This window comes from Ranitomeya variabilis, chromosome 6, assembly GCF_051348905.1.
Source record: "Ranitomeya variabilis isolate aRanVar5 chromosome 6, aRanVar5.hap1, whole genome shotgun sequence".
Taxonomy (NCBI): Eukaryota; Metazoa; Chordata; class Amphibia; order Anura; family Dendrobatidae; genus Ranitomeya; species Ranitomeya variabilis.
Genome location: NC_135237.1, coordinates 208196367 through 208223320, shown reverse-complemented (window position 1 = coordinate 208223320; position 26954 = coordinate 208196367). Strand labels below are relative to the sequence as shown.

The window sequence follows — 26954 nt, the reverse complement described above, 5'->3', positions numbered from 1 at the left end:
TACTACGTGGCTGGGCAATATACTATGTGGGCTGTGCAATATACTACGTGGCTGGGCAATATACTACGTGACTGGGCAATATACTACGTGGCTGGGCAATATACTACGTGACTGGGCAATATACTACGTGGCTGGGCAATATACTACATGGCTGGGCAATATACTACGTGGCTGGGCAATATGCTACGTGGCTGGGCAATATACTACGTGACTGGGCAATACACTACGTGGACATGCATATTCTAGAATACCCGATGCGTTAGAATCGGGCCACCATCTAGTACCATATATGTATATATGCCATGGATGAGGCCACAGTAAAGTGTATCTTTATCTGGGACAAAAGGTAACTCACAGGTCATTGCAGATGATGATGATGAACATACAATTTGTCATTCCTCCTACACAGTCACATACCAGGGAGGAAGCCAGTCCAGCCAGTGTAATATTGCCCCTTTATTTGGGTCACATGGTAACTCACATGCATTTATTTACAGCCCACAGACTCCACTCTACCTCTCTGCTGTCTGCTCCTCCCACAGGAGTCACAGTCACACTTCACTGGCTGAATCTGAGAAGCTGCCAGGCCCAGACAAGAAAGAAAAAAAATAAAAAGACTCACTCACGCTGCAGAGCCGACTCCTTTCATTCACAGCAGGGAGCCGGCTCTTTGCATTGGCTCGTTCACCAACGACACATCACTAACACACACACCACTTCACTCTTCCTCCAGTCCACCATGCTGCTGAGCCCACTCTCTTCTGCTCTTCTGTAAACAAGCTGTGTTTCTGATGCAGTAGCTGCTGGTGATAGCAGATCACAGGGCAGTCACACACAAAATGGCTCTGCCCTGTGATGCTGCTCTTCATTCTGCCTCAGGGATATTAGACCACCCAAAAGGGGAGGGAAATGGTGATGTCGGCAGTTACTGCCCCAATTTTCCAGCTAACAGTAAAGCTGGTTAGTCTCACTATAGCTGCTTGAGGTCTAAAACGGAAAATGCTCCCCCTAGTGGTAAATATATATATTTGTAAGAAAATATATAATATTTTTCATATAGAAATGTTTACAAACAGTGCAAACATTGCATTAGTACATTTTATTTACTATTTTAAGCTTAATTTCACACAAAAAAAATATAAGAAAACTGGTGGCACCTTCCCTTTAAGAGCTTTTTCAATGTTTTTGTTCACCTACAGGTATCTTTTTTAGCTTTTTCCAGTGTTTTTGTGGTGTCATTGAACATTGATGAAACCGCTAGCAAAAAGCTGGCAAAATGGAGAAGATTGAGAAATTAAGTTGTCAAACTTGTCCACACCATTGCTGCAATTGTCTCATGTCAGAGATTAGGATAACAGGAAGAAGACTCTGTCAGAGTTTAAGTGCGAGCGTCATTAGAATAATTGGCCCGATTCTCTCACGAGAGACTCTACGGCCATGTAAGTGAGCCCTTAAAGTGAAACTTTCAGCAGGATTTCACAACCTAAACTATTTATATATGCATGTAGCTCTTTCACAGACAAGTTCAGAAATACCTTTAGGCTGTGTGCACACTTTGGGGCGTGCTCTGCGGGTTCTCCCGCAGCGGAATTGATAAATCTGCAGGGCAAAACCGCTGCGGTTATCCCTGCAGATTTATCGCGGTTTGTCTTGCGGTTTCCGCTGCGGGTTTACTCCTATACTATTGATGCGGCATATGCAGCAATATGCAGCATCAATAGTAATGTTCAAAATAATAAAAATTGGTTATACTCACCCTCTGACGTCCCAATCTCCTCGGCGCTGCACGCAGCGGTCCGGTTACAAAGATGCTGTGCCGAGAAGGACCTTCGTGACGTTACGGTCATGTGACCGCGACGTCATCTCAGGCCCTGCTCGCACAGCAACTGAGACCAGACGGCCGCGTGCAGCGCTGAGAGGTGAGTATAGCATCATTTTTTATTTTAATTCTTTTTTTTTTTACACTATTTATGCTTCCCAGGGCCTGGAGGAGAGTCTCCTCTCCTCCACCCTGGGTAGCAACCCCACATGATCCGCTTACTTCCCGCATCGTGGGCACAGCCCCATGCGGGAAGTAAGCGGAACAATGCATTTCTATGGGTGTAGAATCGCTGCCATTCTGCACAAAGAAGTGACATGCTGCGGGTTGTAAACCGCTGCGTTTCTGCACGGTTTTTCCCGCAGCATGTGCACTGCGGTTTGCGGTTTCCATAGGGTTTACATGTTAATGTAAGCGCAATGGAAACTGCTGCGGACCCGCAGCATCAAAATTGCCGCGGATCCGCGGTAAAAACCGCAAAGTGTGAACATGGCCTTACATGGCCAGTCTGTCCTTACATTATGGAGAAATCAATATCTGAATTGAAATTAAATAGAATCTGTAGATATGAAACCTCTGTCACTCCAGCTCTATTCCCCAAGTACTGCCTTTTCATGCTCAATTGACAGCCTCTATGCTGTACATGACTTCAAGCAAAGAAGCTGCTAATAAAACAGGGAGAGGTGGCACTGGACAGGGAATAGAGCTGTAGTGACTTGGGCATAAGATCTAGATCCTCATTTATATATCAGAGGAAATGCTGATTTCTCAGGAATGGAGGAACAGTCTAGCCATGTAAAGTTATTGCTAGTCTAGACTAAATCCCACCAAGGCCCAAAAGGAGTTTGCATATTCTGATATACTGATAGGAAATTTAGATGATGAGCCCCAATGGGGATAGTGATATTAATGTCTTTAAAGTGCTGCAGAATTAATAATGCTATAGAAGTCAATAAAATAAATAGCATATCAGGACAAATATGCTGCCGACACTGATTTTGACTTTCGCTTCCATAGAATATTCATCTATATGCAACTAACATATCAATAATATTAACAATTAAACAATATATACAAATACAATTTACCTTCGTAGAAATCCAATGTGCACATAGTGCTTCCAATAACTGTATTGAACTCATTGATTTCTTTACTGCATTGAGCCAGCTCTTGTGCTAATTCATTGTTCAACTGGGTACTACGAATCACTGTCTTTCCAAGGACTATCTGCTCAAACTCAGGCTTAAAACATGGATTCACAGACTGGCTTGTAATCACCACGGATCCTGGATCAATACCTAAAGATATAACATAAAGATAAAGGAAACCAACAGACCTTACACAAGGTAAAGAAAGCAAGGTTTTAATATTTAATCAAAATAGTTTCACAAATATAATACATTAACTAGGATGGGCTGAAGGGCATAAAAACAGGAACCCAACAGTTCCCAAATGGAGAGCTCGGATAGTGAAAATCATCTGGCCATCATAGTAGACATCAAGCTGAATTGCAGCACTCCGTGTCAAGAGGCTGCTGCTAGGGCAGATCCAGTCCTCCAATGCATTTAAAATGCAAACATTTCATACAAAGTACAAGTTATAAAAAATACCTGTCCGAACATTTTTACATATAGAAGTAGAATTACAAAATAAAACCTTTTTTGCAGAGATTCCATGTACCAATCATGAGGAATTTAGCACAGAAGTCATATGCAATTCAAGCTGAAAGTGCACCGGGGAAATGTCAATGCACTTTGAAGAAGTCTCCATGCACTGACAGGCTCTCCTTGTAATTACAGCCTGATTTACATATGGCTTCTATACTAGATTTCCCATAACTGGTACCTCAGATCTCTAAAAAAAGTAATTTGTAAAGGAGTTAGGTGCCATACCACAACTTGCAGATGTAAAAATGTGCTGAAAGGTACTTCTTGATATGAAAAACGAAACAAAAAATAAACTTTAACAAATGTCTTTTTAACAGTGAAAAACAATAATGGTAGTTGGTAGGAAAAAAACATTACTAGCAAATGAATACCTAAGTAAACACCAAATATGATGCCATTTTAAAAGAAAATTCCCCAACGAACACAAATCTAGGTAAGGCTTCATGTCACAGTTTCATAACTGAATGTGGTCTAGGAACACTGAGTGACAGCTCAGCTGCCCTTTGGAATCTGGAGTGTGCTGGACTGTCGGATTTGTGAGTAACAATCCAGTCATTCAACCTGATCCTGGGGCGTGCTGGTCTGGCAGCATTTTGATTGACAACACTGCTGCTCAATCTGGTCTGGTCTGCGGGCATTTCCCCTGGTACCTCCCGTTCTCAGATGATTTGCTAGGTATTCAGCTAGCTTGCTGTGAGCAGCAGATAATCAGTTGTAGGTGTGTGCGCTTAGTCCTGTTTCTGACTTCTGATATTGTTTATGACCTTGGATCTGTTGTGACAATTCTCATGGATTATCCCTTCTGTTTTTGATGCTCTCTGACTTCAGGTATCTGGCACCGGACTTGACCTCTGACTATCCATTTGTTTTACTCCCTGGTTTTGATACGCCCTTCTGGCATTTGACCCCAGACTGTTTCCTGACTATGCCTTTGACTTACTCCTCTGTACTACGAGCCCTCCTGATATCCGACTACCCAGTCTCACGTCTTGTTCGTGAGTAGTGACTCCGTGTCATGTCTCAATTAGACATCGGTAATTTTTCTTGTGGGAAAAAAAACAGTTAGAGTTTCATCACTGTTTTGATTTAGATCTTTATAAGTGTTTGATCACTGACTGTGTCAGTTTTTACCATCAGCGTTTCATCACATTTTTTGTATAAAAACACTTTTATGGGGGTTTCACAACCTTCTCCTATCCAATAATCCATGAAAAACAGACAGGATATGGATGGATCCAAGTGCTGCCCAATTTTTTCACAGACTGAATACTTTTGGACCTATCTGTACATGCCCATATAGACAGTTTAAGGGGGACGGGTAATCCTACTGAAAGATTCAATTTACTACGAAATCTAAAAAGCTACCTTGAAGATGCCATGGTATGTTTTTGAGTATTTACCAGTCTCATTATTGTTGATTGAAGAAAAAAGTGACTGAAAAACAGCAGAGATGACCCAAAAATTCAGGAAAAGTGGTAAAAATAGCATCACATGCTAAAAAAATGTCAAACAAGCACTCATAAAAGTGGCAAAAGAGGCTTAAAGGCAAAAAAAACCCACAACACAGATGTGGCTTGGAAAACTTGACAGGTTAACCTGTGTGTAAAAGTATCACGTCCTCCTGGGAGATCTGGGGTTAGGCGATCTTTACCAATTGGAAATTTCAGGTCTTCCATTTATCCTGTTTTGCTGTTCATATTAAATCGACTTTGTTTCCTTTGACGCTAAAGAGGTTAATGACTCCTTGTATGCTGGTTAGAAACATGCAGCTCCATCACACAGCTGCTCCTGACCTGCTCATTTTGTCTCTCAATAAAACCTAGCCATACCTTCTTATCACTGCCTGTGAACGTTTACTTCCTAGCTTGCTGGAGTTGGTGTGCTGAAGTTGATGGTAGGTGCTGCTGGGATTGTTGTAGGCTGTTTTTGGATGTAAGCTTTCTCCATTATCCTATTACCATTTGATTTGAATATTCCTAACCTTCCCTTTATCCCTCTCTACCTTTGCTGAGTACCCAGTCTAGAATAGAGAGTCCACGTTCTGTTGATCAGTGCAGGTCCTGTTGATAGTTGACAACTTTTCACTGGACAAAACCTTTAAAGGGAACCTGTCAGGTCCCTTGTGCCTGCAGAACCACCATTTGTTGTGTCTACATATCTAAATACCCTGCTTAACAGTCCCTTCATTACAGTAAACACAAACAGATCTTTAGAAAAAGTATTGTAATGTCTGTTTATGATATATAAATGAAGCCTTTGACTAGTCGGTGGGGCAATAATGTCCCCAGACTAGTCAGCCCACATAGATGTCATCATGCCCTTGTGGGCGTGAAAACATGACTTACAAGAGCCAGTGCTATACAAACCTTGCGCATGCTTGAAGCTTCTTTCCCTCACTACATTGAGCCTCTGAAGCCAGGTGTACGTGTGCTAGCTTCAGAGAGGCGCACTGCACATGATCGGGAGTCTTCTGCATCCTGCTTCAAAGGCACTATGTAGTGAGGGAAAGACTAATATGGGGACACTAACGACCGTTATACTAGTCAAAGACTTCATTTACATATCATAAATGGACTTTAGAAATACTTTTTCTAAAGATCTGTTTATGAGTTTAATGTAACAAAGGGACTGTTAGGCAGGGTATTTAGATATGTAGACACAACTGCTGGTTGTTCAAGGGGCACGGGGGACCTGACAAGTTCACTTTAAAGGGAACCTGTTACCAGGTTTGGCTGATACGAGTTACAGCCACCCCCTTTCAGGGCTTATATACTGCATTCTATAATGCTGTATATAAGCCCCCAACCGTACCTGTAAGAGTATAAAAATAACTTTTGTTTATACTCACCTGGGGGGCGGTCCGGTCTGATGGGCATCGCTGTTCTTGGTCTGGCACCTCCCATCTTCTTGCCATGCCGTCCTCCTGCTTGCTTCATGTGGATGATGTGTCCCTGCGTCATGCATACAGGTTCCCCGGCATCGCGCTCCTGCGCAGGTGTACTTATCTGCCCTGTTGAAGGCAGAGCAAAGTACTGCAGTGTTCTGGCGCTGGGCCTCTCTGACCTTTTCCGGCGCCTGCACACTGCAGTACTTTGCTCTGCCCTCAACAGGGCAGGTAAGTACACCTGCGCAGGAGCCAGATGCCGGGGAGCCTGTGTGCATGACGCAGGGACACATCATCCACATGAAGCAAGCAGGAGGATGGCATCGCAAGAAGATGGGAGGCGCCGGACCAAGAGCAGCAACGCTCATCGGACCGCCCCCCTGGTGAGTATAATTAAAGTTATTTTTCTTCTCTTACATGTTGGATCGGGGGCTTATATTCAGCATTATAGAATGCAGTATACAAGTCCTGAAAGGGGTTGGCGGTAACTCGTATCGGCCAAACCTGGTGACAGGTTCCCTTTAAGGCCAGAAAAGGCCTTACGGGGAAATTTATCAAAAATTACATGTCATATACCAATATTAAGACACTTAATCTGCTAGGGTAGGATGCACCAAATCTATTTAGAGGCATTTGCTTTCCAGTTTTTGGTGCATATTTTAGCAAATTTGTCACTCTGGGGTATACTGCCACTTTTTGCTAATTCACCTAAAAGACAAAAAGTTGCAGAATTGTGCAAATATATTTGCAATAATTTTGCAACTTTTTGACACCCTGGAGTATGAGGGGATGACAAATATTAAGGCCACGTTCACACGCTGCGGGTTCCTCTGCGGGTTAATCCCGCAGCGGAATTGAAAATCTGCAGGGCAAAACCGCTGCGGTTATCCCTGCAGATTTATCGCGGTTTGTTCCGCGGTTTCCGCTGCGGGATTACTGCTGTACTATTGATGCTGCATATGCAGCAATATGCAGCATCAATAGTAATGTAAAAAATAATACAAATTGGCTATACTCACCCTCTGACGTCGCGATCTCCCCGGCGCTGCAAGCGGCTGTGCCGACAAGGACCTTTGTGACGTCACGGTCATGTGACCGCGGCGTCATCATGGTCATGTGACTGCGACGTCACCACAGGTCCTGTTCGCACAGCAACTGAGACCGGACGCCGCGGGCAGCGCAGAGAGGTAAGTATAGCATGATTTTTAATTTTTATTCTTTTTTTTTACACCCAAATATGGTTCCCAGGGCCTGGAGGAGAGTCTCCTCTCCTCCACCCCGGGTACCATCCGCACATTATCCGCTTAACTTCCCGCAACGTGGGCACAGCCCCATGCGGGAAGTTAGCGGTTCAATGCATTTCTATGGGTGCAGAATCGCTGCGATTCTGCACCAAGAAGTGACATGGTCCTTCTTTTTTTCTGCAAAAAATCCGCGCGGATTTTTCACAGAAAAAAAGGATCGTCGGCACAGCGGGTTTTGTTTTCCATTAGGTTACATTGTACTGTAACCTACATGGAAAAAGGATGCGGACCCGCAGCTGCAAAACAGCTGCGGGTCCGCAGTAAAACCCGCAGCGTGTGAACATAGCCTAATTAACCCTGCTGTTTTAAGTAGGTGTGTATATTCTCACTGCATAAATTGCCTTCACATTATGATGAGCTCCTCTGTTTCACATTCATTGTTAAACTTTCATGTTTTCCAAGACTAAAAGCGAACATTTTAGAAAAATTAGAAATGTATTTTACCTATTCCTCCTGACGTGCCAATACGAATAACAGTGACATCAGTACATTTGGAATGATACAGTAATTTGATCAGCTCATGGAGCATTATGGAAATAGATGGAATGCCCATGCCATGCTGGAAAATAAAGTGCTGTATTAAAACAAAGCTTGGTTCTATAAAACTGAATTCATGACACAGCAAATCAATATTTTTCAATTTCCATCAAGTTTACATTAGAAAAACCCTTTATATAGTCCTATCACAGTAAGGCTATGCTGTCACTCCATGATGAAAGTGGATGTGGTGTCATAGAGACCTGGAATTTTAAAGATGTAAAGCACTTTGGATTTTTCACGACAAGGTATGGCACAGTAAGTCGCTGTGCAGCTCCATGCTAAATCGGTGATTTCGTAGTGAACATAAATTCCCTTAAAAAACAAAATTTTATTATGTATCCATATAAAATTACACCTATCCCAGTGTTCTCATGGCAAAAAAGAAATCTGCCAAAGATAGCTAAAAAAGTGACCACGACTGGCATATACCCTGCAATATCCTAACTGTCACCTGCCTTGCTGTGGAGGTTGGCACCCTAGATAACGCTTTTTTGGCGCCCCCACTCAACGTGGACTACCCCTCAGTGCCCTATCTCACCCTGATATACAGGTGGGAAAACAATGATAATAGAACAGAAATGAAAAAAGCAAAAAAACGGTCACAAAAAATTCAAAAAAACAAAATATAATACAAATAGCAAAAAGACCAGAGCAGGACACATGCAACCATTTATGATAACAATCTTTGCATCAGCATGACTGCTAATTGCTATCCAGTAGCAACGGGTACATTGCCAGCCTTGCCATATACAGATATCAATACGGCAATACAACAGTATCAATGCACAAAGAAAGAAAGAAAAAGGAAAATGCCCATACAGTACTATATAGAACCAAACCCTAGCAGAAATGATAATCTAGTAGTCTGGACAATGCCCATAGATGGGGCCTGTGACAACAATAGTCCATACAGAATGCGCCGTTTAGGCTACACAATAGTAAAGATGGGAAACACTTATCCTGATATTGTACGCCTCAACGCGTTTCCCCGCGGTGCGGTTCATCAGGAGGCCCGTCATATACATCAGATACCAGATGCCATAGATATAAAGCAAATCGGTGATTTCACACTAACAATTGCCTTGTCAAAAAGCAAACCCTACACAAACTGATACAACTAGAATCACCTAGTCAGTGTCAGAAGGTGTGGAGGGTGTGGATACAAGCTCGTTTTGGCAACAGGAATGAAACCACTCTATGTAGTCTTACATTTCCAGAAGGAGTAACAGAGGAACAACATAGGGTTCATGTTATTTTATGGATAATGCAAGTATTTACTAGAACAGACATGTCAGGAAAGACAACTGATCCTCTTTTACGCACATAGAGGTAATGGAAGGCCTGCTCAGTGCCACCTTCTTTTAGGCAAACCCGTGAGCTGTAATTAAAATAGGAAGCTGTGACACATCCATAGTTTCAGTATGGCCTACCCTATAATAAAGAGTGAATCATCATCTAGCAAGTTCTAAACTGTAAACCATACAATAAACTGACTTGGCCACTGGCAGTTACAATATGAGCATCAAAGTGGATAAAGATTTGGACAGGTGATAGAGCACTGGTTTTAGTATTTTGTCTCCAGTCACCTTCCATGACAGTCACCTTGCAGGATGTCTCCCCGCCCTAATCGGGGACAGGAAACACAAAGAGGTTAAATAACCCTCTCCTTCCTGCTATCCCCAGTGGGGCATGAAGAGGTCCGTCCAGGTGCTGCCGCAGCCGGCGAGTGGAGCCCTGGAAGTGTTACCGTAGAAGCCGGGCGGTCCAAGGTCAGAGGTTTCCCCTCTCCTCCTCCAGATGACTGCTCCCATCTCTAAGCTCTTGTGACTCGGGACCCCCTTCCCGCCCCTCCCACGCCTCTTCGGGAGGTAAAGCGGGGCGGTGACGTGCAGCCGGGGTCCTCCCTGAGCTCCCCAGCGTCCTCCTCCCCTGCAGCCGCACGTGCCGGAAGTGACGTTGGCGCACACCGGAAGTGATGCCGGTGTTCACTTCCGGGTTTGCATCTCGGCGCCATGCTGATTGCGCACGCGGTTTGCGGGCAGGGCTCTGCACCTTCAGCTACTGGGGTCGTTTCTAAGGATCCTCCCTGCGGATCATGGGAGGAGGAACACACAACTGACGCTGGACCTCGATCCCTTTATATCCTGGTCTGGAACCTCCAGGTAAGACGCCGAGTCTCTGTCTCGTGTGACTGGTGACAGGTCTGACCATGGACGGTGACAAACCTACTGCTGCATCTGCAGATCCCAGCATTCACCCTCCTACCGTGAGTAGCGGGGCTGGTCCCTTACTATCCGGGCTTGATACCTATGGGTCACTTAGTATACCTTCTCTCTCTTTTAGGGAGAAAAGGTCTCTGCCCCAAAGAGCAAACCCAGCCGAAAGTGTGGTATTTGTGGTTCCAGGCTCCCTTCAGCTTATAAGAACACCTTATGCCAACCCTGCACGGATAATATACTACGTGCCGAACAGCCCTCTCTCCTGGATAGTATGAAAACTCTCATCAAGCAGGAGGTGCAAACCTCCATGGCAGCCCTTTCCCAGCCCTCAATGCCTCATCCCCCTCCCCCTAAAAAGAGGAAATTGGCACCGGCTGAATCTGACTCTGACTCAGGCGAAATTCATACCTCAGGGTCAGAGGACATTTGGGAAAATGAGGGCTCCACATCCACCCCTACGCCTAATAATAAAAAATATTATTTCTCTTCCGAGGATATGGAAGAACTAGTTTCCATAGTGAGAAACACCATGGGGGTGGAGGAAGTAGAGATGAAACATTCAATTCAGGATGAGATGTTTGGGGAGCTGTGTAATAATTATAGGGGATAATTCAGGAGACTCTTTGCGTGGAACAAGACAACAGGACACAGTTTTATAAGTGGTAAAGTTTATATTATCACACGGTGATTCAAGCAGGTGCAGAGAGAAACTCAAGTCCACAACACTTGGTGCAAATAATACACGCAGCTTAGCAGTCAATAGGAAACTTCAGAAGTAGATGCAAACAAACCGAAAGTCTATGAAGCACAGTTATTCTTGAGGAAACTTGACACGAATAGATCCTTGACTTAGTCCAGACACAGATAGATATGCTATTAGGCAGTTCAAATCATATCTTAGCTCAACCAGGGAGGCCTAGTTAATATTCTCAGGTTTTGCAGAGCAGAAACAGCTTACATGTCCAGCAAATGCAGATGGAAGTAGCACGAGCAGCAGATGAGGGAGGATTACTGAACACTCGTGTATGCGGCAGGAACTCAGAGCAGAGTGGCAGGATCTCCAACACAGGTCCACAGGAGCAGGTGCAAGGCCAGGGAGTAATCAGGAGCTGGATGCAAAGCAGAATAATCTAGCACAGACTGAAGGCTGGGGTGGAGTTTTATAGCAGGAAGACAAGTGCACATGAGACCAAAGATGCCATGTTGGAAAAGGGCAATAATGCACAAAAGGTAAAAAATGTTCAGAGTCCTGACATTACTCCCTCCTTAGAAGCGGCCTCAGGACGATCCTGGACCTGGTTTCTCAGGGAATCTCAGATGAAAACGAGAAATCTTCTGTTGGGCATTGATGTTTTCCACAGGTTCCCAAGAGTCTTCCTCAGGGGGATATCCCTGCCATCTTATCAGATATTGGAGCCGATTCCTGCGAATCCTGGAATCAATAATTTCCTCCACCACGAATTGTTCTTGCCCATCAATCACCACAGGCTGGGGAGGTGGCACAACACGTCCCTGGAAGGTATTAGGAGATACAGGCTTTAGTAAAGATACATGAAAAACTGGGTGTACCTTCATTGTCCTAGGTAGTTTCAGCCGGCAGGCCACAGAGCTCACAATACCATTGATCTTGAAAGGGCCAATGAATTTCTGTCCAAGCTTTTGTGAAGGAACATTTAACTTCAGATTCTTAGTTGCTAACCACACGGAATCTTCTACCTTGAACATGGGTGCAGGTTTACGGAATCTATCAGCCAATCTCTTATAACGTTCTTGAGCCGTGGTCAGGGATTCCTTCAGAACCTCCAGATTTTGTCTCATCGCAGTCAGCCTTTCCTCCACTGCTGGAACCGTAGAATTAATTGGAGACCTAGGTAAAATACACGGATGATAACCCAGATTGGCAAAGAAAGGTGTAAATTTAGTGGAGGCGCTTTGAGAATTATTATATGAAAATTCAGCTAACGGCAACAACTCCAACCAATCATCCTGGAGATGGCTGACATAGCATCTTAGATATTGTTCCAGCGTCTGGTTGGTACGCTCAGTCTGACCATTTGTCTGGGGATGGTAAGCAGAAGAGAGAAAGACATTAATATTGAGTGCAGAGCAAAACCCCTTCCAGAATCTTGAAGTGAACTGTACTCCACGGTCAGAGATGATCTCATCCGGCACCCCATGCAACCGAAAGACATTCTGTATAACCAAGCTCACTGTATCTTTAGCAGAGGGGAGGCCGGTGCACGGAACAAAATGAGCAGCCTTAGTCAGGCGATCAACTACCACCATGATTGTATTCATGCTCCCCGATGTAGGCAGCTCCACAATAAAGTCCACTGATATAGACCCCCAAGGGCGGGATGGAACAGGTAATGGTTGTAGAAGACCCGTAGGTGCCACATGAGGAGTCTTGTAACGGGCACATACCTCGCAAGAGAGAACATAGTCCTTGGTATCCTTCAGGCAAGTTGGCCACCAGAAGAATCGGCACAGGAACTCTTGTGTCTTCTGTACCCCCCTGTGACCAGCCAACTTGGAGTCATGTACCAACTTGAGGATCTGCAGACGGACGACCTCCAGGACGTATATAAGTCGATCTCTGAACCACATGCCACCCTTAAAGATAAGATTAATATCCACAGGTGGGTTGGCCAGAAATACATCACCTTCATAGGCCTCCCTGCACTCCTTCCACAAGCCCTGATCGTGGATAACTCCGATGAAATTGGCATCAGATAGAATGGTCTTGGACGGGGCTCCAGGTACGGAATCCGCAGCATGGATTCGGGATAAAGCATCAGCCTTCCCATTACGAGAACCTGGACGGTACGAGATAACAAAGTTAAATTGATTTAAGTTCCAACGAACCTGACGAGGAGAAAGACATCTAGCGGATCTAAGGAACTCTAGATTGCGATGGTCAGTTAGCACTATGATCTGTTGTGCAGCTCCTTGCAGATGATGCCTCCATTCTTTGAAAGCCGCAATAATAGCAAGCAATTCCTTGTCTCCCAAGTCGTAATTCTTCTCTGCTGAGGTTAGTCTACGGGAAAAGAAAGCACAAGGATGTAGCAGACCCTTCTCTCCAGTTCTTTGGGAGAGAATAGCCCCCAAAGCATTATCAGAAGCATCCACCTCCACAATGAAAGGATGTGTTGGATCTGGGTGTATCAACAGCGGTGCTGATGTGAAACAGATCTTCAGCCGATCAAAAGCTTCTTGAGCCTGTGATGACCACTTAAAGGGCTTTTCCTTCTTTGTCAAGGAAGTAATGGGACGGACAATATTAGAAAAATTTCGAATGAAGCATCTGTAGAAATTTGCAAAAACAATAAAACGTTGGACCTCCTTAACTTTCTTGGGTACCGGCCAGTCAAGGATAGCCTGAATCTTACCAGATTCCATGTTCAGCCCCTGGGGAGAGATGATATAACCCAAGAACTGTATCTCAGAACGATGGAACTCGCATTTCTCCGGCTTGATATACAGTTGGTTCTCTTTCAGACGTCTTAAAACAGTTTTGACATGTTCTTCATGTTCAAGTACAGAGTCAGAAAAGATTAGTATATCGTCCAAATAGATCACCACAAACTGGTCCAACAAATCTCTGGATATCATTAACAAGGTGTTGAAATGCTGCAGGGGCGTTACAAAGCCCGAAGGGCATCACAAGAGATTCAAAGTGTCCATATCGGCATCTGAATGCTGTCTTCCACTCATCCCCTGGACGAATACGCACCAAATTATAAGCCCCACAAAGATCCAGCTTAGAGAACACCTTAGCATGGTGGACTCTTTCCAGTAATTCGGGAATCAGAGGTAAAGGGTAACGGTTTTGTATGGTTACCTTATTGAGTTCCCGATAGTCAACACAGGGTCTCAGGGTCCCATCCTTCTTCTTTACAAAAAAAATGGGTGCCCCTGCTGGTGAGGAAGAAGGACGTATGAAGCCTTTGGCCAGATTTTCATCAATATACTCCTTTAAGGCTTGAAGCTCAGGTGCCGCCAAAGGGTATACGTGACCAAAAGGAATATCTGCCCCAGGAAGCAACTAAATGGAACAGTCATAATGCCTGTGTGGAGGAAGTTGATCTGCATTCTTCTTGTCACAGAGGTCAGAGAACTCTTTATATGCTGGAGGTAAAGAAGATACCTGTACATGTGGTTCCGTAGCCGTGGACTCAGGGACAGCTTCTGTTAACGCTGAGTTGCTCCTTGTTGGAAAGATAATCTCCTTTGTCTCCCAGTTGATAATTGGGTTCTGAGAACGCAACCAAGGAATGCTTAAAATCACAGGAAAATGAGGAGAAGAAAATAGCAAGAAAGAAAGTTGCTCCTGATGATTAGGCTCCAACAAAATTTCAAGGGGTACGGTCTCCTGATCCACAGGCCCAGAGATTAAAGGTGACCCATCCACTGTTTCCATGGTAATTGGAGAGGCTCTTTGCTGAATTTTAATACCATGTTCCTTGGCAAATGCGATATCCATTAAATTGCCACCTGCACCAGAGTCAATCATAGCTGAACTGGAAATCCACTTTCCTGAACACAGGATCTTAATAGGGAGAGAACAGTGAGAGTTCTTTTCCTTCAGCTCCTTGGGGGGTGAAGTCATAGAAAGTGAATGGAATACTGCGTTTAAAGGCAGGCTACATTCAGAGATGTCAGATTCATCATCACAGTTGTCATACTCCCCTATTGCTGCTAGCACCTTGTTAGGCCGTCTAGGACACTTAGGACAATTGATCAAGAAGTGGTCAGACTGGCCGCAGTAGAAACATAGACTTTCACGAAGGTGATGCTCCCGGCGCTCATTGATCTCGCGTCTCTGAACGGAATCAATTTGCATGGGCACCTCCTCCACTTCCTGAGATGTTTTACCTGCAGGCTCTTTGGAAGGAAGGGAAAAGTTAGAAATACGGTTATATGCAGCAAATTTCTCCTGCCTACGCTCAGTAAGGCGAATGTCTATGCGCACACAATGCTGTATAAATGTCTCTAGTTCTTATGGTGACTCTGAGCGAGCTAGTTCATCTTTTATAATACTAGACAGACCCCTTTTAAAAATAGGCAATTGTGCATAACTGTCCCAATTGGTATCTACCGCCAATCTCCTGAATTCAGTGGCATACTCAATAACAGAACGTTTAGCCTGGCGTAAAGACAACAAAGCAGATTCAGCGGTTGCACGGCGATTAGGGTCATCAAACATTAATGCCATAGCGGCCAAGAAATCATCCAAGTCATTTAACCGTGGGTCACGAGACTCAATCATCGGATTCGCCCAGGCGAGCGCTCGTGAGGTCAGTAGCATTATTACACACAATACTTTGGATCTATCAGTAGGAAAATGGTCAGCATGCACATGAAAATATAGCATACATTGATTCACAAAGCCACGAAATTTGTCGCGATCACCATTAAATCTGAATGGTGGCAACTTAGGTGGGCTAGCTGGTGGCGGTTGCCCAGAGGGTAAAGTCATTTGTGCAGCTATTTGCGTGCTTATGTCCTGAAAAGCCCGTCCATACTGGGACTCTATGCCAGCAAGTTTGTTTTCCTGGGCTGCCATGCGATTGCTTAAGTCCTGCAAAGTTTGTCCAAACACTTGTTGATTGTGTTCAAAGCTTCCAAACTTCTTTTGCAGACCTTCCACATCTTTCTGCAGTGATCTAATTATGGAAAACACCTGCTCTAATCTGCTCTCTGCAGTCATTGTTCCAGCAGTCACCTTTTTTTTATGGCTAGATTATCCTGTAATAATTATAGGGGATAATCCAGGAGAGTCTTTGCGTGGAATAAGACAACAGGACACAGTTTTATAAGTGGTAAAGTTTATATTATCACACGGTGATTCAAGCAGGTGCAGAGAGAAACTCAAGTCCACAACACTTGGTGCAAATAATAAACGCAGCTTAGCAGTCAATAGGAAACTTCAGAGGTAGATGCAAACACCGAAAGTCTATGAAGCACAGTTATTCTTGAGGAAACTTGACATTAATAGATCCTTGACTTAGTCCAGACACAGATAGATATGCTATTAGGCAGTTCAAATCATATCTTAGCTCAACCAGGGAGGCCTGGTTAATAGTCTCAGGTTTTGCAGAGCAGAAACAGCTTACATGTCCAGCAAATGCAGATGGAAGTAACATGAGCAGCAGATGAGGGAGGATTAATGAACACTGGTGTATGCAGCAGGAACTCAGAGCAGAGTGGCAGGATCTCCAACACAAATTTACAGGAGCAGCTGCAAGGCCAGGGAGTAATCAGGAGCTGGATGCAAAGCAGAATAATCTAGCACAGACTGAAGGCTGAAGTTTTATAGCAGGAAGACAAGTGCACATGAGACCAAAAAAGCCATGTTGGAAAAGGGCAGTAATGCACAAAAGGTAAAAAATGTTCAGAGTCCTGACAAGCTGAATCCCAGGGGTAAAAAAGGGTTTCCGGTTCATGAAAATGTCCAGAACCTTATATTTCAGGAATGGTCTTCCCCAGAAAAGGGACTTAGCATACCCTCGGAGTTAAAAAATCGCTTTCCCCTTCCTTGAAGGTGATAGTTCTATTTGGGAAATCCCTAGGGTGGACGTCCAGGTCTCTAAAATAACCAAGAAGACGTCCCTCCCCTTTGAGGATTCCTCCCAATTAAAAGATCCAATGGATCGGAAAATTGAAAGCCACCTGAAAAAATCCTGGGAAACCTCTACTAATCTGATCAAAACCAACATAGCTTCTACTTGCGTCGCCAGATCCCTCTTTCTCTGGCTTCGTAAATTGGAGGAACACCTCTCTCAGGGGACCTCTAGAGAGGAGATCCTTCACTCCCTTCCCCTTCTCCAAAAGGCCACGGGCTTCTTAACCGATGCCTCAGGAGATTCAGTTCGGGTGGCAGCAAAATCCTTAGTCCTCTCTAATTCTGCTAGGAGAGCCCTTTGGTTAAAATCATGGGGGGGGGACATCACCTCTAAGACTAAACTCTGTGGCATCCCCTTCCAGGGACACCACGTGTGTGGTCCAGTCTTGGATGATATCCTTGAGAAAGCTTCAGATAAGAATAAATCGCTTCCCGAGCAGAAGTGTACTAGGAAGCGGTTTTTTCGTCCACTTGGGGAACAGTCCCAGAAGGAATTCAGGGGTAAGGGTAAAACTGGACGGTGGAGCTACCCGAAAGGGGGTAGAGGCAGGAACATCCTTGTCCCTCAACAACAGACCCCGGACAAACTGTGACTCTCCGCTGGGGGGCTGACTCTCGGATTTCCTTGCCCAATGGCAGTCCATATCCATAAACCAGTGGATCCTTCACACCATACAGTTCGGGCTGAAGTTGGAGTTTGAGAGTCTTCCCCCCCAGTGTCTGAGGATTACCTAGTTACAGTCTCCAGACGTCCAAAACTCCCAGGAGATAGGCAGAGGCCATTACTCTCGCCTGTTTCTCATAAGGAAACCCTCCGGGAAATGCAGGGTCATCATAAACTTAAAACCCTTAAACCAGTTCATCAAATACCGGAGGTTCAAGATGGAGTCGATCAAGACGGCAATCCCTCCGATTTGAAAAAACTGGGTGACGGCTACAATAGACCTGAGGGACGCTTACTACCACGTTCCGATCCATCAGGATCACAGGAAGTTCCTCAGGTTCGCAGTCTCCCACAACCAAGGGATCACCCACTTCCAATTCAACACACTACCATTCGGCGTCTCCTCAGCACCGAGAGTGTTTTCAAAAATCATGAGGGAAGCGGTTATATTCATCCATCTCCAAGGAATATGTGTCGTTCCTTATTTGGACGACTTCCTCATAGTCGCTCCATCATCTCGGTTGAACCAGGATGTGTCAAAAACCCTGGAGATCCTTGAATCCCTAGGCTGGATCCTAAATCTTCAGAAATCAGACCTCCACCCTTCCCCAAAGAAGAAATTTCCTGGGATCCTCCTAGACTTTGAAAAAAGGACATCCTTCCTTCCCGAGGATCGTCAACACGACCTTCACCAGAGAATCTCAAAATTCAAACAGCTGAGGTCACCAACCTTGAGAGAATCCATGTCCAATCTGGGATCGCTGACCTCATGTATTCAGGCAGTATCCTGGGCTCAAGCGCACACCCAAACCCTCCAATCCCACGTCCTTCTATACTCTCGAAGGTACCACAATGTGCTGTCCAGGAGAATTCCGCTTCCAGGACATGTGAAATCGTCTCTTTCCTGGTGGCTGAATTGCCAAACCCTGCGGAGGGGGTGAGCTGGGATCAGCTCCCCCTAAAAATTCTTTGTACAGATGCCAGCCGAAGAGGTTGGAGAGCTGTGGTGGAGGAAACATATTTTCAGGGATTATGGCCCCTGAACATAAGATTCACTTCTACGAACCTGAGGGAGCTAAAGGAAGTGGAGGAAGCACTGATAGCTGCCTCACCTCTAATTCAAAATCATCATGTTCGGGTCTACTCCGACAACGTAACAACAGTAGCCTACCTTCGACACTAAGGGGGCACAAAGTATGCCAGCTTAAAGCTAATCGCGGAAAGAATATTTTTCTGGGCAGAGAAACACATGTTGTCTATCTCAGCAACACATCTCAAGGGTTCAGACAATGCCCAGGCAGACTTCCTGAGCAGGAGGGATGTCCATCCGGGAGAATGGTGTCTGAACCAAGCGGTCTTCCTATCGCGAGATGGGGGAGCCCAGACGTGGATTTGTTTGCAAATACTCAAAATGCAAAAACAAAAACCTTTTTCTCTCTCAGCCCGGCTTATGGAGCTCGGGGGGTAGATGCTTTCACCCATCCATGAAATTTCAACCTGGTCTATGCCTTCCCACCTATCCCCATGCTGGCAAAAACACTGCAGAAAATCCGACTGGACCAGATCACAACGATCCTAATTGCTCCAATGTGGGCAGAGCGCAGCTGGTACAGCGCACTGATGGACATGGCATTAGAGGGTCCCTTACTTCTACCCCAGACCACCGACCTCCTTTAACAGGGTCCCCTACGTTACTCAGACTTGAACAGACTGAACCTAGCAGCTTGGTTACTGAAGCCAGCATCGTAAAAGCCAGAGGTCTCTCGGACAGGGTAATCCAAATGCTCCAAAAGAGCAGGAAACCAGTGACAAATGCCATCTATGGCAAAGTATGGAAAAAGTTCTCTTCCTGATGCCTTCCCAATGTCCCTGATTCCTTCCACCCCCACATTGCTCAGATCCTGGACTTCCTCCAGAAAGGGTTGGAGCTAGGTCTTTCCCCAAGCACTCTGAAGGTTCAGATTTCTGCTCTTAGTTCTTTTTTTGACCAAGACCTGGCGGGCCACCACTGGATCAAACGATTTATGACCTCTGCAAGTAAAATACGTCCTAGACTCCCTAGCCGGGTCCCTCCCTGGGATTTAAATTTAGTACTCAACAGTCTAACCCAGGCTCCTTTCGAGCCCTTGTCCTCAATATCTTTTAAAACCCTGAATCTTAAGATGGTTTTTCTGGTGGCAATTACCACAGCTAGATGCATAGGAGAATTGCAGGCCCTGTCAATACAGGAACCCTACCTAACTGTAAACTCTGATAGTATAGTTTTGTGTTTAGATCCCTCGTTTATGCCCAAGGTTGCCTCAGACTTCCATAGGGGTCAAGATATTGTGCTGCCCTCATTTTGCCCAAATCTTTCTAATGCGAAGGAAGAAAATTTCCACACTCTGGATGTCCGCAGAGTGGTCCTCCATTACCTGGAACAATCCAGGGATTGGAGGGTTGACCAGAATCTTTTTATTCAGTATTCAGGCCAAAATAAAGGTAAAAAGGCAGCTAAAAGCACAATTGCAAACTGGATCAAACAGGCCATTTGTCTAGCGTACTCGATAAAAGATGTTCCTCCTCCTGCTTCACTAAAGGCTCACTGCACCCGGTCGGTCTCTACATCCTGGGCAGCGAGAGGGAACGCTTCATCTGAGAAGATATGCAGAGCGGCTACATGGTCTTCTGTACATACCTTCACCAGACATTATAGACTGAGCTTTAACAGGAATCTAATATTCGGCAGACGTATTCTGCAAGCTGTGGTCCCTCCCTAAAGAAATCAGTGTTGGTATTACTCCAAGGTGACTGTCGTGGAAGGTGACTGGAGAAAATAGAATTAGTTTTACCGGTAATTCGGTTTCTAGGAACCTTCCATGACAGCACTAATTTCCCTCCCTATCTGATATTCCTATTGGATGATTCCTGCATTTTTGTGGTAACTATACATGCTTGTGTGTCCAGAAAAAAACACTGGAGATAGCAGGAAGAGGAAGGTTATTTAACTTCTTTGTGTTTCCTGTCCCCCATTAGGGCGGGGAGACATCCTCCAAGGTGACTGTCGTGGAAGGTTCCTAGAAACCGAATTACCGGTAAGACTAATTCTATTTTTCTCACTTTTTGAAACATGCTGATATAGCTAATTAGAACTATTTGGAATTAAATGGAACTGGTAAAGATCTCCTTTAAGTCTAATATTTCTCACACAACCTATGTTGTGACAGGTAATGTCAAGCACGACTATAATGTTCTGAAATATAGCAAAAATAGTTTCATTCTCAGTCCATTTACTGTATGCAGTATACAGCCATGACCTGATATATTACTAAACTTGTTATATGTTAATACAAGTCTATGTAACAGCTGCCAATGCATAGGAGATTCTCTCACCCTCTGCCGAAACTAATGCTGCCCAATCAAAGCAGCCAAATCATTAATAAATGTTCCACATGCTGTGTTCACATTATGTGACAACAAACAATACATATATCAGGAATATTCCCAGTACATACTCCAATTTATGAGATTCCAAAAAAGAGTCCTTTCACGAGATACGACAGAGAGTGCTCTCCTATTTCAGGAATCAGAAGATCACAGTGTTTGGCTACACGTACGCCTGCACTGGTTGGATATACTTTGCTTTCCAGTTAGCTGTGAAGATTTGCCTTCTTCTCGTGCTGCAAGTGTTAAGCAGTTCTGTTTGTCTCCTGAAGCTTTCTGTCCTGAGTTATCTCAGCTGTTCTGAATTCAACTCTCCCCTCTGGTATAAGTACTCACATCTTAGCTTGGGTAGTTTTCCAGTGATAGCTTGCTATCTTGCTATATCTTGGTATCAGTATGGATGTGTGATCTGTGTGGAAAGACAAGTCATCTAGGAGTTGTCTGCAGAGATTGCCATTTGAATATTTGGAGTCTTCCCTTTCTTTATCTATCTTTTGGTTTGCCTAATCCTTCCTTCCCCTTTCCGCAGTCTTGTTGAGCTTAGAGTGATTGCTGTTTCTTTTACCCTTGTCTGTTTCCCTTTGTGTTTAGATCATAGAGCAGGACTAGTGTTCCTGCTGCTCCTTGTACTACCAGGGCCGTGCTTATGGTAAGACAGGGATAGGAACGCGATTGCCGCCTAGGGAGAAAGAACCCCTATGGACTTAAGGGGACTCAGTGTTGCATAGGGCAAGTTTCAGGGGTTGTCCCCCTTATCTTTCTCTAGTGGCAGTGCTTCCCTTCCCATTCATTTATTCGTGCTCAGTCTGGCTCCTTGGTGGATTGTGGCAGCCAGGGGCTGCCCTGGAGTGGAGCTTGGTGTCTGCCGGCAGCCAAGTCTCACCTCGCCATCAGAGGGCAGGTCTAGGTCACACCCCTCTGGGAAAGCCTGGGCCATCATGCAGAGGGTCTACACCCAACAATGTGACAAGTCCTTTTGTACTCCATCTGGGTGGTATGCATCTGTATATGCATGAGAATTCAAAACAGACTGCACTTTCCTACACACTGGGCCACCACAAGAAAAGTATAAGTATGTCATATCATTTTTTAACCTTGGCCCAATAGCCAACACATGTCAAAGTGCAGTAAGACTATACAGTGGCATGTCTTAGGTATATGACAGGGAACACTGACAACATACAGCAGTGGCATTGTTTGAACACAGCCTTAGGCCCCCTTCTCACGTCAATATAAAACTGGTACCGGAAAAAAACAGTACCGGTGTCATCAATATTTTGGATCAGACTGCCAAAAGTGTTTTTTTTTGGTAAAATAAAAGACATTACAAAGCTTCCCTTATATTTTGCAAAGTGAAACACGTACAGCACTCATATGGCACACGGATGCCACCCATGTGCTGTACAAGTTGTGCATGGATGAATAGACTTGTACTGGCCATTGCCATCCATTCTGCCGGCAAAAAAGGGACATATGTTTGTGTGGTTTACATGGACATGTGCATAGCAGCGTAGGTTACAACTGGTTTGTGTTGCATCTGTGAAAAAAAATGTACTGCAAACACGGACATGTGAAGGAGGCCTTAAATTGTGGTATTCTCTAACTCTTGAAAATCCAAAGACTTACAATAGTTTTAATTATGCAAATCCTTGGTTTACACCATCCATAGAGATAAAGATTTTGGAGATAATTCATTTATTTGTATGGAATGTTTACTAATCTGATTAAAATAACTTACACTGATTGCTAATACTGGTCCTACTTTGTACATGGCATATCGGTCAGTTCCCGCACATATATTGGCAATTTCTTCTTCAGGGTTTCCCAGTTTCAATTCTCCAGTAATGTACTGAGCAAATGCTTTCATCCTCCATGGGCTCCCTCCAACACATACAAACTGAAAACAGAAAAACAGAAAAATACAGTTGATTCATTTGAAAAGGACAAAGTTGCCACAGCCATCAGCAACAGGTATGGTAGGTAGTTGGAAAGTGCAATGTAAACAATGAAGAGGTCACTGAATTCGGACAAGCAGCTGATGGATGGCAATGTTAGATTGTCACTGATCCCTTCTATATGCCAATATTGTGATTCCAGAACATACCTTTAAAACAGACTATTGTTCATTTACTTATTTACGCATGCTTTATTAATTTCTTACCTTAACATCGCCGAACAAAGCTGGAAAATCATGTGTGTTCGTTCCGAGATCAAAGTGGTACAATATGTCTTCTTTCATTTTCGCTAGGTGAGGATTGGAAAGGTGAATGTGCCCTACCTCTCTACAAAATCAAAACAGAAATAGTAACTGATGTTAATAAAGGGATTTTACCATTATAAGCATTCATTATATCATGACTTGTTGAAAAAAACCGTGTCCTTAGGCCGGCCTCACACTCAGCGTATGTAAATACAGTCCGTTTTTTACGGCTGTAATACGCAGAAAAGTCCCCAAAATAGTGATCCGTATGTCATCCGTAGGCAGGGTGTGTCAGCGTATTTTGCGCATGGCATCCTCCGTATGTAATCCGTACGGCATCCGTACTGCGATATTTTCTCGCAGGCTTGCAAAACCGACATCTAATGGATTTTTGTGCTCAAATGTTCGTTAAAACATATATACAGTATATATATATATATATATATATATATATATATATATATATATATATATATATATATATATATATATATATATATATATATATATATATATGTCATTGAGACACATATATATATATATTCTGTATTTATATTTAATTCAGCGCAATATATGTGAAAAACCAGTAATTCAATTGCCGGCTTTTCATTTCTCCTTCCCAAACCCGACAGGATATGAGACATGGTTTACATACAGTAAACCATCTCATATCCCTTTTTTTTTTGCATATTCCACACTACTAATGTCAGTAGTGTGTATGTGCAAAATTTGGGCACTGTAGCTTGTAAAATAAAGGGTTAAATCGCAGAAAAAATTGGTGTGGGCTCCCACGCAATTTTCTCCACCAGAGTGGTAAAGCCAGTGACTGAGGGCAGATATTAATAGCCTAGAGAGGGTCCATGGTTATTTGCCCCCCCTGGCTACAAACATCTGCCCCCAGCCACCCCAGAAAAGGCACATCTGGAAGATGCGCCTATTCTGGCACTTGGCCACTCTCTTCCCACTCCCGTGTAGCGGTGGGATATGGGGTAATGAAGGGTTAATGTCACCTTGCACTTTACCACTCTGGTGGAGAAAATTGCGCGGGAGACCACGCCAATTTTTTCCTCCATTTAACCCTTTATTTTAGCAGCTACAGCGCCAAAATTTTGCACATACACACTACTAACATTAGTAGTGTGGAATATGCAAAAAAAAAAAAGGGATATGAGATGGTTTACTGTATGTAAACCATGTCTCATATCCTGTCGGGTTTGGGAAGGAGAAATGAAAAGCCAGCAATTGAATTACCGGCTTTTCTCTCTAACACCGGTGCGTATTTCTCGCAGGTCACACTGCTGGTCCATGTGTAATCCGTATTTTTCTCTCCTCCATAGACTTTCATTGGCGATTTTTTTGTGCAATACGGTGACAAACGCAGCATGCTGCAATTTTGTACGGCCGTACAAGACCGTATAATACGGATCAGTAAAATACGGCTGATAGGAGCTGGGACATAGGGAATCATTGGGCCGTGTGTTATGCGTATTTTACGGACGTAGTTTATGCGCTCATACGTCCGTAAAACTCGCTAGTGTGAGGCCGGCCTTACACAAATGGCTCCAAGATCTGACACTCTTCATGAACCACACACATATACTGTAGAATCAAAAGTCCACATCAATGGGTACCATTTGTGGCCTGGTAATTCACCGCCTGAAGCAAACTACAAGTGCTTCTCACTAAATTAGAATATCATCAAAAAGTTAATTTATTTCAGTTCTTCAATACAAAAAGTTAAACTCATATATTATATAGAATCATTTCAAACAGAGTGATCTATATCAAGGATTTATTTCTGTTAATGTTGATGATTATGACTTACAGCCAATGAAATCCCAAAAGTCATTATCTCAGTAAATTAGAATACTTTATAGTACCAGCTTGAAACATGATTTTAAAATCTGAAATATTGGCCTACTGAAATATGTTCAGTAAATGCACTCACTACTTGGTCAGGGCTTCTTTTACATCAATGCCAAGGTGTTATGGAAGCCCAGGTTGCTTTGATAGCAGCCTTCAGCTTGTCTGCATTGTTGGGTCTGGTGTCTCATCTTCCTCTTGACAATACCCCATATCTATGGGGTTAAGGTCAGGCCAGTTTGCTGGCCAATCAAGCATAATACTGTTGTTTGTAAATCATGTATTGGTACTTTTGGCAGTGTGGACAGGTTGCCAGGTCCTGCTGAGAATGAAATTTTCATCTCCAAAAAGCTTGTCAGCAGAGGGAAGCATGAAGAGCTCTAAAATTTCCTGGTAGACGGCTGTGCTGATTTTGGTCTTGATAAAACAAAGTGGACCTACACCAGCAGATGACATGGCTCCCCAAACCATCACTGATTGTGGAAACTTCACACTAGACCTCATGCAGCTTGGATTGTGTGCCTCTCCACTCTTCCTCCAGACTCTGGGACCTTGATTTCCAAGTGACCACTGAGCAACAGTCCAGCTCTTTTTCTCCTTAGCCCAGGTAAGACGCTTCTGGAGTTTTCTATTGGTCATGAGTGGCTTGACACAAGGAATGCGACACTTGTAGCCCATGTCCTGGATGCGTCTGTGTGTGGTGGCTCTTGAAGCAATGACTCCAGCAGCAGTCCACTCCTTGTGAATCTCCCCCAAATTTTTGAATGTCCTTTTCTTAACAATCCTTTCAAGGCTGCGGTTATTCTGGTTGCTTGTGCACCTTTTTCTACCACACTTTTTCCTTCCAATCAACTTTCCATTAATATGCTTGGACACAGCACTCTGATAACACCCAGCTTCTTTAACAATGACCCTCCTTGTGGAGTGTGTCAATGACTGACTTCTGGACATCTGTCAAGTCAACAGTCTTCCCCATGATTGTGGAGCCTACTGAAACAGACTAAAGGTGTTTTTGTTAATTATTCTAATAATTCATAATCATCAACATTAACAGAAATAAACACTTTAAATAGATCACTCTGTTTGTAATGGCTCTATACAATATATGAGTTTCACTTTTTGTATTGAAGAAATTAAAATAAATTCACTTTTTTGATGATATTCAAATTTAGTGAGAAGCACTTGTATAAGAGGACAAACCAATTGGTAATAGGATTGTTCCGGCAGCGCATCTCCTAATTACATGTAAGAGCTGCGACTGACTGATTTTTATTCACACATAAATCATTCAATCAGCGGACGAGAGAATGTATTTCCCCTTTACGGGCATGCTTACACATGCCCATTACTTAGTTATGAATGCTTCTTCACCAAATACTGCTTTTTTAAGGTGGATCTCAACACATGTTCAATACAACAAGTACAGATCTTAAAATTTGATACACAAAAAGCGAAGATTTACTGAGCAGATTACTTGCACAAACTGTGCCAAATGGCGACCAAATTATGTGTTTTATCCCTGTCTTATCAAAAACAAGTGTAAAAATAGGACATAACTAAGAGGCGTGTTATAATACAGCCAATTAATTTACTACTATATACCTACTGCTGCCGACGGTAAAGTACAGAAAAAGTAAAAAAAAAAGACTACAACTGATCAATGGATGCCAATTGGCAGCATATGTCAGGTGTCTGGCGCTGAGACCAGAAGAATAGCACCTATCCAATAGTTAATTTTAGAGG

At 43.8% G+C, this 26954-nt stretch overlaps 1 protein-coding gene across 7 annotated transcripts in view; it reads right to left on the bottom strand.

Moving 5' to 3' along the window:
- The window catches only part of UPP1 (uridine phosphorylase 1), a 218443-nt gene that overhangs the window by 132842 nt on the left and 58647 nt on the right, over positions 1–26954 (bottom strand). For all 7 annotated transcript variants that reach the window (XR_013216890.1, XM_077269411.1, XM_077269406.1 and 4 more), the window contains exons 3-6: positions 23310–23430; positions 22887–23045; positions 8119–8233; positions 2908–3117 (exon numbers count right to left, since the gene is read on the bottom strand). Coding sequence is in view for 6 of the 7 variants with exons in the window: in XM_077269411.1 (XP_077125526.1) it covers positions 2908–3117; positions 8119–8233; positions 22887–23045; positions 23310–23430 (605 nt within the window). In the remaining variant the exon portion in view is untranslated. The remainder of the gene's footprint in view (positions 1–2907; positions 3118–8118; positions 8234–22886; positions 23046–23309; positions 23431–26954) is intronic.